Source organism: Geotrypetes seraphini, chromosome 6, assembly GCF_902459505.1.
Source record: "Geotrypetes seraphini chromosome 6, aGeoSer1.1, whole genome shotgun sequence".
Lineage (NCBI taxonomy): Eukaryota > Metazoa > Chordata > Amphibia > Gymnophiona > Dermophiidae > Geotrypetes > Geotrypetes seraphini.
This window is the reverse complement of record NC_047089.1, coordinates 241,108,964-241,122,010: the sequence shown is the minus strand read 5'-3', so window position 1 is coordinate 241,122,010 and position 13,047 is coordinate 241,108,964. Positions and strand designations below refer to the sequence as shown.

General features: G+C 41.9%; 1 protein-coding gene across 3 annotated transcripts in view; it reads right to left on the bottom strand.

The window, feature by feature from the left end:
* Positions 1-13,047, bottom strand: part of SH3KBP1 (SH3 domain containing kinase binding protein 1) — a 409,330-nt gene that overhangs the window by 188,633 nt on the left and 207,650 nt on the right. For all 3 annotated transcript variants that reach the window (XR_004539909.1, XM_033949043.1, XM_033949044.1), the window contains one exon: positions 94-226. Coding sequence is in view for 2 of the 3 variants with exons in the window: in XM_033949043.1 (XP_033804934.1) it covers positions 94-226 (133 nt within the window). In the remaining variant the exon portion in view is untranslated. The remainder of the gene's footprint in view (positions 1-93; positions 227-13,047) is intronic.

Sequence of the window (13,047 nt, the reverse complement as noted above, 5' to 3'; positions counted from 1 at the left end):
TCACAAAGAAGTGCTGCCACCTGCTGCCTACATAAGGATATTACAGGCCCAGCAATGACAAACAGGTGAGAGACACACTGACTGGTTCCTTACCTATTTTAATCTGCTGCTGCTCTTCCTGTGCAATTCCGACACTATCAAATTCATTGTGGAGCTCTTTGATGAAATTGGAAGGGAACATGCCAGTCTTTCCATTAAGGATTCCTTCCCACCATCCCTCTTCTACCTAAACCAAGATAAATTTGGAAAAATAGAACTGCTTAGATACAGTGAAAACATTTTTGCAAACACGGTCATCAATTTATTATGCATACCTTCATAATTATTAGATACAAGGATAGGAATTTTGTAAAAGCCTGCCCACCCTGTTCAGTTTGCATGCATAAGGTTCAACAATTCTCATAAGAAAACAGTCAATGCTTTTTTGAAAATTAAGGCAATGAAACTTCTGAAAACTACATTATTTGTAGAAGCATTTCAATAAATGTTTTTTTCTGGGTTATGAATGCTTCTGTATTGATACGCTGTCGAGTGCCGTAAAATATGGCTGATATAAAGGAAATGTTATTGTTTGTATAATATGTGCTGTGTGTTTCTTATTTTTATATGATTGGGGTTGATTTTTTGTGTGGTTTTTTGTTTGTTTTTTTTCATAAAACCGCCTAGGTATAGGCAATTAAGAAATCTTTTAAATAAATTTCCTGGCACGGTTTCAAAAATCCAAGAGTATGTCCAACCTTGCCTCCAACCTTGCTTTACTATTTTAAAATGTATTTTCTCCCTCCAACCTTATTGTTCCAGTAAGTCCTGTTGGTCTAATGTTCGTTACCCTGTTTAATGTTTTTATTAGGTAAAACTGCTTAGAAGTATGATAGGCAGTATATCAAATTTTTTAATTAAACTTGAAACTTTCATTTTCTATGTTTCCACTCTTACTCTGAAAATTGTCCCAGGAAAAGTACTGGTACAAATTTACATCTGCTAATTTATGTCGATACCTTTCCTGAGCGGAGCAGCTGAGAGACGGTGTCTGCCCCAACTGTCTCTGGAAAACACCTTTGTTTGCTGCCACTAAAAATGTCTATCAAATGGGATGAAACAGAATTTTATCCGCAGATAGTTCAAGCAATTTTATAAACAGGCAAGTGTACATAAAGATAGTGGATGACAGCAGAAAAAGACCTAGTGGTCCATCCAGTCATAATTAAATTAAATTGCCCTTTTTACTTTGATATTTCTGAGCCATAGACTGTAAAGTCTGCCCGGTACTGTCCTTAGGTCCCAACTTCTGGAGTTGCTGTCAAAGCTAACTCTAGCCCATCCAGCCATCTCATCTCTTGGGGATACATATCATAAAGTCTGTCCAGCAACATCTTCATGTTCCAAGTTACTGCAGTTCCCATCAATGTCCTCCCTAGCCCACCCTATATCAAATTGCCATATACAGGACACAGACCAATATCAAAGTAACATAGTAAATGACAGCAGATAAAGACCTGAACGGTCCATACAGTCTTCCCATTAGTTATACCCATTATAAATGCATGATTAAATTAACTTGTCTCTTCTTTGCTATTTCTGGGTCACAGACTGTAAAGTCCACCTGGTATTGTCATGGGTTCCAAATGCTGAAGTTGCTGTCCAAGCTCACTCCAGCCTATCCAACCATGTTTGCAGGACATCTAATCTAATCTAATCTAATCCTTAGGTTTGTATACTGCATCATCTCCACGTTCGTAGAGCTCGATGCGGTTTACAGTAGGAGAAATAGGAAGGAACTACAACAGAGGGTTAGAGGTAGAAGTGTGAAGAAAATTTAGAGGACTTGGGATGCCAAGATATAAGAGTTTCCTTGATTCCTAAGTTGGAGGGAGACTTACATTTTTTTGAGAAAAGCCAGGTTTTCAGATGTTTGCGGAAAACTTGGAGAGAGCTCAAGTTCCGAAGAGGGGAGGTAAGGTTGTTCCAGAGCTCAGTGACATCTACTGTAAAGTCTGGCCAGTAACATCCTCAGGTTCCAAGTTAGTGGAGTTCCCATCGATGCCCTCCCCAGCCCAATCCTACACCAAATCATCACATATGGGACATAGACCGTGCAAGTCTGTCCATTACCAGCCTTAGCTCTTTAATTTACATTCTTCGTTTTTCAGGGTGATGCTGGAGGATCTTACCAGACAAGCACAAAACCATAATTCATCAAGCCATTAGGACTCAAACAAGAGTCAATGGCACGCAACTAACTAAATTCATACCTTCAATTACTAAACTTAAAGTAACAAAAATATCAAAAACTCACTCTTACATTGAATATATTTATGAAGTGTCACTTATTATTTCCATATGCTCAGAGATATGAAGCTCTATAGGGAGTGAACCCATCTAGTCATTCCATATATATGGTAACATATATTTATTTTTAATTTAGTTTGATTTGCTTTTTAGATGTTATTATAACTTATTATAGATTCAACTTCTGAACTTTTTTTTGCCAAACTTTGCACTTTATAACTTGAAAACAGGAGAATAACAAGCCACAACTTAAGAGTAGGTAAGTCATTTATCTTAAACCTGACTTTGGGGATCCCAACGTGGCCCAGTTTCAATGACTTCCTCAGGAGACCCGAAAAACAAATTTTCAAATGATACAAACTCTTCAAATATCAATAGTGCTGTAAACCACCCTACAAAGGGCTTGCGACTGGCTTGCTCTGTGGCATAGCTGTACACTTCTCCCTCTGGATTCGCGGAGGATAGGGGCAGAGCCAGACCGCAAATTTCCGGCTCTGACCCACCCCCGCCTCTCCGGCCTTACCTGGTGGTCTAGCGGGCTTTCGGGGCAGGAGCGATCTTCCTACGCTCCTGCCCCATGCAGATTGCCATTAGGAAATGGCTGCTGTGAGTTCCCATAGTCTCTCGAGACTACGACGGGAACTCCCTACAGCTATTTCCTAATAGTGATCTGCATGGGGCAGCAGCGTAGGATGATCGCTCCTGCCCTGAAAGCCCGCTAGACCACCAGGTAAGGCCGGGATGCCGGGGGGAAGACTTAACGATGTTTTTTTTTTTCTTTTTCCCCCCTCCCCAAAAAATCGCGAATATGTGAAATCGCGATTGCCGAAACCGCGAATGGGGAGGGGGAAGTGTAATATTATGTCTCAAGTTTAAAGGTGATCAGTTCTTTCAATGGCGTTGCCTGGTTTCCAAACTTAAAGTAACAGCAGAAGAAAAACAGGTGTGGAGATATGAAGAAAACAGCAAAACAATTCCAGAGGGAATAAGAGAAGAGTTATTGTAGTTAAAACATTACCAAAAGAAAAATACATGAGTCTATGGAGAGCAGGGAAGCAAACAAGGTGAAGAACATTAAAGCTAAGGAATAGCGTGAAGTATTTTATCTGATAATGGTTACTGCGGATGGGCAGACTAGATGGGCCATTTGGCTTTAATCTGCCATCATGTTTCTATGTTTAGTTTAAATCAGGAACTCATTCCAACATCTGTACCTATGAAGGATGGAATCTACTTAAAGGTTGATAAGACTTCTGAAGTTTCAGGGTACTATTAGCCTCTTCATTATGTACAGAACCTCATATTAATGCTTTTGTCAGAGGAGTTTTCTTTAAACTTAAGTAGCTATGGTTAGCTCACTCCTGTTTATATCAAGAACATTTTAGAGTACTTGTTCAATTGATAACCTTGTCCCTATTGGACTACTGTAATTCCTTAAATTTAGGAATCTCATCAGAGTTAATAAGATTAGACTCTCATTGACTCAGAATACGACTGCCAGGTTAATATATGGATAATCTAAGTTTGATCATGTTTCACCATTGTTTATGTTTATTGAGGGCTTCTATACCGCTGTTAATGACTGGGGAGTCAATTCAGAGCGGTTTACATGAGCTTCTGTAAAGGTATTACAAAACAGAGTTACAAAGAGCGTCTTTGAGGTGTTACAATTCATGGACTCAATACAGAGTTACAAGGGTTCTGTAGAGGTGTTACAATAGAGTTTTTAATATTAGCATATTTATGCCATAATCAATCATCCTACTTATGTGTACACATTTATATCATAATCGGCACATCGATTTATGTACTTTTATGTACACTTTTATACCAAAATCTCAAAAATATAGGATAACAAGTCCAAGTGTTACTCTCAAGGGAGAAAAGACCTCAGTGTCTAATAGGGAAAATCAAAGCAACCCATATAGACAGGCTAGTTGCAAATATCACTTGCAGCCAGCAGACACATCCTCGGTCAAAAACTCCCAAAAAGTTGAGGACACAATTTCACAGTGAATTTCAACAGTCTTAATTCTAAGTTTCAAAAAGTTTTCAAAAAAACACTTATCTGAAAATTGTTGTCTTCTCAATCAAATTGCAAACACAAGAACGTGATCCTGGAGCTTGGAAGCAGGAGAAAATCACTCCATAGGAGACAAACTATGATTTGATTATGTATTGTTTTATGTGATTTCCTTTTTTCTTTTGAAGTATTGGATATTGTAATGTATTCAAAATTATATAAAAAAAAAACAAACCCAAACCCCCCACAACCTCTATTAAGTAAAGGGGGGGAATCCCCCCATGCCCCCCCGTCGGAGCCCTAAAAACAGTAATTTTCTGCGGCGCGCACCTCCGTGCTGCGCTCAATTGTCTGGGCGCGCCTTTGTCCCGGCGCGCTTTTGACCTGACACCAGATATTCTCATAACTCTCCCTCCTCCCCGGGTTGGCTTCTTAGCTGGCTTACCTTAACTGAGGGACTGCGCGCCTCCGTCGGGCGGGAAGGCACTCGCGCATGCGCGGTGCGGGCAACCGAGAACTTTCCAAGTTCTTAAAGTGGTCCGTACCAGGGGCTCCGTGTTGACGTCATCCATCAGTGGGAATATCTGCCTGCTGTCCCTGGATAACACCTGTTATGGTAAGCAACTGTGCTTTCTCCTCCTCTCCCTATTGGCTAAGGCTCTTAACATTTGCATCTCCTCTTCCTATAGACTAAAGCTCTTTACAACTGCATTGTGATGTCATAGAACATTATAAAACATTGTAACATGATGGCAGATAAAGGCCAAATGGCCCATCCAGAGCATCCACTATCTCCTCCTCTCCCTATTGGCTAAGGCTCTTAACATTTGCATCTCCTCTTCCTATAGGCTAAAGCTCTTTACAGCTGCATTGTGATGTCATAGAACATTATACAACATTGTAACATGATGGCAGATAAAGGCCAAATGGCCCATCTGCAGTAACCATTATCTCTTTCTCTCTCCGAGAGATCCCACGTGCCTATCCCAGGTCCTTTTGAATTCAGACACAGTCTCTGTCTCCACCAAAGAAATGGAGACATAAAGCTGGAAACAATTACAGGATAAAGGTTTTTCAGCAAGAATGGAGCTCATTTGGTGTGAAGTGGAGATAGAAATTCCTTCGCAGAAAAGTCAAATCACAGGTCTTGTTTATTCACCAGCTTGTTCAGAGACCCCTTAAAACAGGTCTCATACTGGGTGACTGGGTCTCTTTGTGAGCCACTGGTCACTTGAGTAGAGATTCTGATATAAACCTATGGAACTGTCCAAGTGGAAACACTGAGCCCTGATGATTTTTCTTCAGCCACTCACAAAAACCGCCCGTGTATTCAACCATAGACATGTCTGTATGTTTGACACTTCAGTTTGAAAAATGCTTTGGTGTCTTGTTAGGCTGAAACATGGAAGATCTTGCCAAGTACAAGAGAGGATAAAGGGAACAGTATTTTTTAGGCATAACTGCATACAAGTTTAAAGCAGAAGCTGTGAAAAAATGTCTTTAGTAATTCAGTCAGCTTTTAGAACAAAAGATAAATTAGGGCCAGATCCCAATTCCATAAAACTACCCACAGTGTGCTTTGAAAAAAATTTAACCCCCCCCCCACCCAAACAAACCAACTTATCCCCCCGTTTTCAACCCTGAGAATGCTATCATTCATCTCGCTCTCCAAAAGCCAGACTTCATCAAGTTATTGTTAAGGAAATAACTCTCCTAATGATTGACCGCTAACACTCTATATTAACTAGGCCCCTCTCACAAATTTGAATGGCATCACAAAAACATAGAAACATGATGGCAGATAAAGGCCAAAGGGCCCATCCAGTCTGCCCATCCACATCATCCACTATCTCCTCCTCTCCCTATAGGCTAAGGCTCTTTACACCTGCATTGTGAGGTCATAGAGCTTTATGGTTATACAAACACGATGGCAGTTAAAGGCCACATGGCCCACCCAGTCTGCCCATCCACAGCATCCACTATCTCCTCCTCTCCCTATTGGCTAAGGCTCTTTACACCTGCATTGTGAGGTCATACAGCATTATTTTTATAAGATGTGCAGTGTCTGGTAGCGCTATAGAAATAATTAATAGAAGTAGCAGTAAGCTACTTGCATAGTGAGGTCATAGAGCTTTATGGTTATAGAAACATGAGGTCCCAGTATAATTGTATCAAAACCACACGTGTGGATATTGTGGCATAAGCCCATGCATGCATGATGCTGTAAAGATGCCTCTCAGAAAGGGGGCACGCACGGTATGCCACAATATCCACACATGTGGTTTTGATACATTTATACTGGGACCTCTGAGGAAGACATATTGGTTGCAACACGGACAGTGTTGGTTCCCCTGCACCATTCACACATGTGGATTATCTTACTATACGTTCTATAGACTAAAATAAAGCCTGCATCAGGAACATCTGTCTCCACAGTTTTGGTTTTTGGTTTTTTTTTTGCTTTAGTATATAACTTTTGTGATCAGGACATCCTGAATCAAAATCATGCCCCTTGCTCCCTCTTTCCGCCACTGCAGGGAGGACGATGGACGGGAATTGATTTTTGCATTCTGTCTCCTTTGTGCCCTGTGTAGCTACACTATTCACCCAACCTTCTAACATTTTTATAAATGATATTGCTGAAGGGCTGTCGGGTAAGATTTGCCTCTTTGCAGATGATACCAAAATCTGCAATAGAGTAGACACGACGGATGGTGTGAATAACATGAAGAAAGACCTGGTGAAGCTTGAAGAATGGTCTGAAATTTGGCAGCTAAAATTTAATGCGAATAAATGCAAGGTCATGCATTTGGGCTGCAAAAATCAGAGGGAACGGTACAGTCTAGGGGGTGAGGAACTTATGTGCACAACGGAAGAGCGGGACTTGGGTGTGATTGTATGTGATGATCTTAAGGTGGCCAAACAGGTTGAAAAGGTGACGGTGAAAGCTAGAAGGATGCTAGGTTACATAGGGAGAGGTATGGCCAGTACAATTATGGAAGCCGCATCTTCAAAAAGATATGAAAAGGATGGAGTCAGTCCAGAGGAAGGCTACTAAAATGGTATGTGGTCTTCGTGATAAGGCGTATAGGGACAAACTTGAAGATCTCAATCTGTATACTTTGGAGGAAAGGCGGGAGAGGGGAGATATGATAAGTCGTTTAAATACCTACATAATATAAATGCGCATGAGTCGAGTCTCTTTCATTTGAAAGGAAACTCTGCAATGAGAGGGCATAGGATGAAGTTAAGAGGCGATAGGCTCCGGAACAATCTATGGAAATATTTTGTTACAGAAAGGGTGGTAGATGCGTGGAACAGTCTCCCGGAAGAGGTGGTGGAGACAGAGACTGTGTCTGAATTGAAAAGAGCCTGGGATAGGCACGTGGGATCTCTCAGAGAGAGAAAGAGATAATGGTTACTGCGGATGGGCAGCTCTATGACCTCACAATGCAGATGTAAAGAGCCTTAGCCTATAGGAAGAGGAGATGCAAATGTTAAGAGCCTTAGCCAATAGGGAGAGGAGGAGATAGTGGATGCTCTGGATGGGCCATTTGGCCTTTATCTGCCATCATGTTTCTAACCTTTAGGACAGCCTTGGCACTGATCAAGATTGTTAGAATAACTGCTTGAATCGTGCTTGCTAGATCTTGAACCTGAAGAAATAGACATAAATACCTTACCAAACATAAGGTGACCTTTTTTTTTTTGTCGCTTTAGTTATTTGGCATTTTATAGAGTCCCAAATCTAGTATAGTACTGAGCTTTTGATCTCCATTTGGGACTGTAGAGAAATATTGAGCTTCAGAGGAAGAGCGTCTCCCAGTGATGAATCGATTTTCACCCAGCGTACTTCTGTCTCAACCGTCTTCCTGTTACTTATTAGAATAGAGGTAAGGAAGGCAGTGTGATTTTCCTCAAAATTATACATATCTGCAAGTGTGAATGTGATTCATTGTAGTAATTCTCCTTAGGATCCCCCCCCCTCTCCAAATCTGCACAGTACAAGGGGGCACTTGGAGAAATTAAAAGGGGGCAGGTTTAGAACAAACGCTAGGAAGTTCTTTTTTACCCAGAGGGTGGTGGACACATGGAACGCGCTTCCGGAGGCCGTGATAGGCCAGAGCACGTTACAGGGCTTCAAAGAAGGTTTGGATAGGTTCCTAGAGGATAAGGGGATTGAGGGGTATAGATAGGAGTTGAGGTAGGTTATAGGAATAGTCAGGGACCACTGCACAGGTGATAGGCGTGAGGGGCCGCCGCGGGAGCGGACCGCTGGGCGGGATGGACCTCTGGTCTGACCCAGCGGAGGCAAATTCTTATGTTCTTATGTTATATTAGGTGCATTCTTCATAGAATCTCCTATTCCTTAGGTGCTACCTATGTGGAGAGAGTAGGGGATACTCCCCCCACTTCTCAGGTGTTCATTCTCCAACCTCTAGGGCAGAAATAAAGCGTCACTAATGCAGTCCGGGAACAAAATGCATTGTCCACTTCTGACAGAGGCCCTCATGCATGAAAATAGCATAACAGTCAGACAGATCCGGGAGGAGAGCAATCAGAGCAAACAGCAGTGCACGTTGTTTACATCCAAAAAACGTATAGCACTGTTAAGAGTTTATATCATTGGATGATTTGGACAAATTGGAAGAACATAACCTAGGACTTAGGCATAGGTTCAACAGAGAAACAAACAGTGCCAAAAAACAGAGCGAAAACGATGGTTTGATAAATGTAGCTTTTATGCTGCTGTTACCAAAGACGATTGTTTTGCTAGTTAATCTTTAAACATACAGATCTTTTGGTGACGGGTCAAAAGTGCGCGAGGACAAAGGCGCACCGACAACTGAGCGCAGGGCTTAATCGCGCCAAAGAAAACCTGTATTTTAAAGGGCTACTTAATAGGGATCACGCTGCCATGTTGGGGGGGGGTTGTAACCCCCCACATTATACTGAAAACTTAACTTTTTCCCTAAAAAACAGGGAAAAAGTTAAGTTTCCAGTATAATGAGGGGGGTTAAAAACCCCAAACTCCTCACAACGCCAGCGCGATCTCTATTAAGTAAAGTGGTGGGGGGTTCCCCACCAACACCCCCCCGTCGGAGCCCTTTAAAATACGTTTTTTCTTCGGCGCGATGAAGTCCTGTGCTCAGTTGTCAGCGCTCGGTTGTCGGCGTGCCTTTGTCCTCGCGCGCTTTAGACTATGAACCAATCTTTTTGGGGGGAAGTGGGGGGGGAGATCAAGGATTAAATTACACCTATTTTAAAAAGAGTGCATTAGTGGCCGATTCTGTTTCGTAACCAATTCGAAGTTTTGAAACTTGTCCAACAAGGTGTTTATGACATCATATGAGATCAATCTGCCTGCTTTTAAATATCAGCAGCAGTGGAGATCAACTGCTTTTACACCTAAGCAGCAACGAGACCAGCCACAACCACCGAGAGAACACAGACCCGATCCTACCAAGAGTGTGAACTCTTCCCCCCATGCAATCCGCTAAGAAGATCGACTGTCGGCTCCGGGCGGCTTTCCCGCAGAGGAGAGAATCCTGCATTCACCGTGGGCCTCATCTGGGGCAGCCTCCTTGGAGTGGCTGGGGCACGGGCAGTGTGTCTGGGAGGGAATGCATGGATGGGAGAACATCGCAGGGGAGGAGACATAGACATCCTGGGACTGTCGGCCAAGTCTCTTCCCTGAAGAAGCCCTTTTTCTGGAAACGTCATCGCTCCTCCTAAACTTACTTGCTCCACTTCATCACTGACGCTGAAACCGTGGATTGAAGACAAAGTTTTATTTTATTTTTCTTTCCAGCTTATGATTTATCTTTAATCTTATCTATTGTTTTGCATTTTGTCTTTATTTTGTTCTATTTCTATCATTTAAATTCCTTCTGCTTCTATTCCTTTCTCTCCTCTCTTCTACCTCCCAAAGTATTTAGATCAATGCTGTCTTGTTAAAATGTTTATTTTATTTTTATTTTTCCTCTAACTCTACTTTTCACTTCTCTATTACCCTCCAGGTACTTTAGCTAGATTGTGAGCCTTCGGGACAGTAAGGGAATTTTTCAAGTACCTTTCCTATTTCTAATCTTAATGTATATTTTCTGTAAACCGCTTAGAACCTAACGGATGTAGCGGTATATAAGAAATAAATTACATTACATTACATTACATCCTGCCGAATTATTTGGCAAAATGCCTAACACTATATATTCCACCAAGGACGCTAAGGTCACAGAAATGTTGGTTGTTAGACCCAAAGGGGAATATTTTATGATATGTACGGACCAAAAATTCATGTTTCTCTACAGCTGGACCATTGATGTGGAATGCATTGTCTGGTACTTTACGCTTACGGTTTTCTATTGCAATTTAGGAAGTTGCTCAAGATCCATTTGTTTGTTCAAGGTTTTCTAAGCTAATATTCTACTTCTTAAGTTAACATTTTACTTTCTGAATAGCATCTCTTTTACAAGTTATTGGATTTGTGCTCCTTGATTGAAGTGATGTAGTGCAATGGTTCCCAAACCCTGTCCTGGTGGACCACCAGGCCAGTCGGGATTTTGGGATAACCCTAACGAATATGCATGGGGCTGATTTGCATGCCTGTCACCTCCATTATATGGAAATCTCTCTCATGCATATTCATTTTCGGCTAACCCCAAAACCCAACTGGCCTCGTGGTCCTCCAGGACAGGGTTGGGAACCACCCATGTAGTGGATGAGCGGTTGAGATGGAAGTTATGGGTCGAGATGGTATAATCTTATGATTTTTACTGATGCAGGGGGAATCTTTGTGTTGTACAAGTCCTGAAATCTAATCTAATCTAAGTAATGTGATCCACCTTGGATAAAGAGCGGAATAAAAATGTTTGAAATAAATATGTTTGAACTACAGTCAGCCTACAATATGGCCGCTTCAACAAGTTGGCAGCTACCTCACAATATAAACACTTTTTTTTCCTGATAAAGAGGCAGCAGAGCCAAGTACTTTGATTATATCAGTAGCCCTTTCTATTGATAAAGTTTGGTTGTTAAAATTATTCTTTAATAATAGGCAGAAAGAATTCATGGGCTTTAAAATACAGATATTTCCTGATTTATCACGGGAGACCCAAAAGCGTCGCCGTGAATTTCTTATGCTGAAGCCAGGTGTTATATCTTTAGGTGCTACTTTTTACTTGCGACATCCTTGTAAGTGTATAGTCCATCACCGTACAGTTAAATATGTTTTCTTCGAGCCTAGTCAGTTGACTTCTTTTTTAGCGCTTTCCCGTTTGGAGGCAGAAAAATCATAAGCCCTAAGATTATAGATTAATCCCTGCAATCAGCCGTATAGCTATTTCTATGCATAAGAATGTACATTGTGTTCTATTCTTTTCTTTTGTACTCGCTAAGAAAATCTTGGATCCTATAATTTGAGGACTTGAGCATATTAGTTATAATTATTCCAATGTTATTGAATTATTTTCTTGCTTTATGTAGAATTACTAATCTTGCTTTCTGTACAAGTTATTCTTGGTTGTTTGATTTGAAAATCAATAAATATATTAAACACTTTTTTCAAGAGACTCCAACTTATAAGCGCAGTCCTAATCAATATATGAAACCGTGATACTGTTCACATGGATCTTCAGATTGACATCGAAGCAGCCTAACCCGCTGATGACTACATTCATCATTGATCCTTTTCTATACTCTGTTTTAAATAATTTAAATATTTTAATGCTTGTGTTAAGATAAACTTAGCTTATCGTGCAGCTACACCTCTTCCAACGTGTTCCAATTGCTTCCTCAGGGTTGGGGATGTTGAGATAGTAATCGCGCTCTCGGTTCTTAACCTGACTGCTTTACAATAACCGCTGCCGTTTCGTATAACATCACTGTTTCATGTATTGATTAGGTCTGCATTTACACAAGTTGGAGTCTCTTGAAAAAAGGGTTTATACAGTGGTTTACGAGTGCACCGGTTTTCGAGTGTTTTGCAAGACGAGCAAAACATTCGCAAAATCAGCGCCTCGGAAACCGAGTATGGCTCGATTTACGAGCGTCACCCCCGCGATCCGCACCCTTCCCCCGCCACGATTGGGCACCCCCCCCTGCCGCTTCTTACCATCATCTGGGCACCGGCACCGGCATGTCCTGTGCGTTGGTGCCGGTGCCCGAAGATCGGCCTCCTCTTCTTGCTGGGCCTTGAACATGCGCAGATGCTCAAGGCCCAGCAAGAAGAGGAGGCCGATCTTCGGGCACCGGCACCAACGCACAGGACATGCCGGTGCCGGTGCCCAGATGATGGTAAGAAGCGGAAGGGGATGCCCAATCGCGTCGGGGGGGGGGTGCCCAATCGCCGGGGGGAGGGTGCCAGATCGCAGGGGGGGCCTTTGGGGGAGCAATGACAGTTCTTGTGGGGGGGGGGGACAATGTATCAAAGCGACTTTCCATTATTTCCTATGGGGAAACTCACTTTGATAAACGAGCATTCTGGATTACGAGCATGCTCCTGGAACGGATTATGCTCGTAATCCAAGGTACCACTGTATTGTGAAGTACAGTTAGAGCATAGCAGAAAACTAGCATATTTAATTACATGTGCTTCTTTTAGTTAAATATCTTGTCTGTCCCTGTCCACTACTACTACTTAATCACTTAAATAGCACCGAAAGACGTACACAGTGCTGTACATTTTGACATTCATAGACAATGCCTGCTCGGAAGAGCTTACAATCTAACTTGGA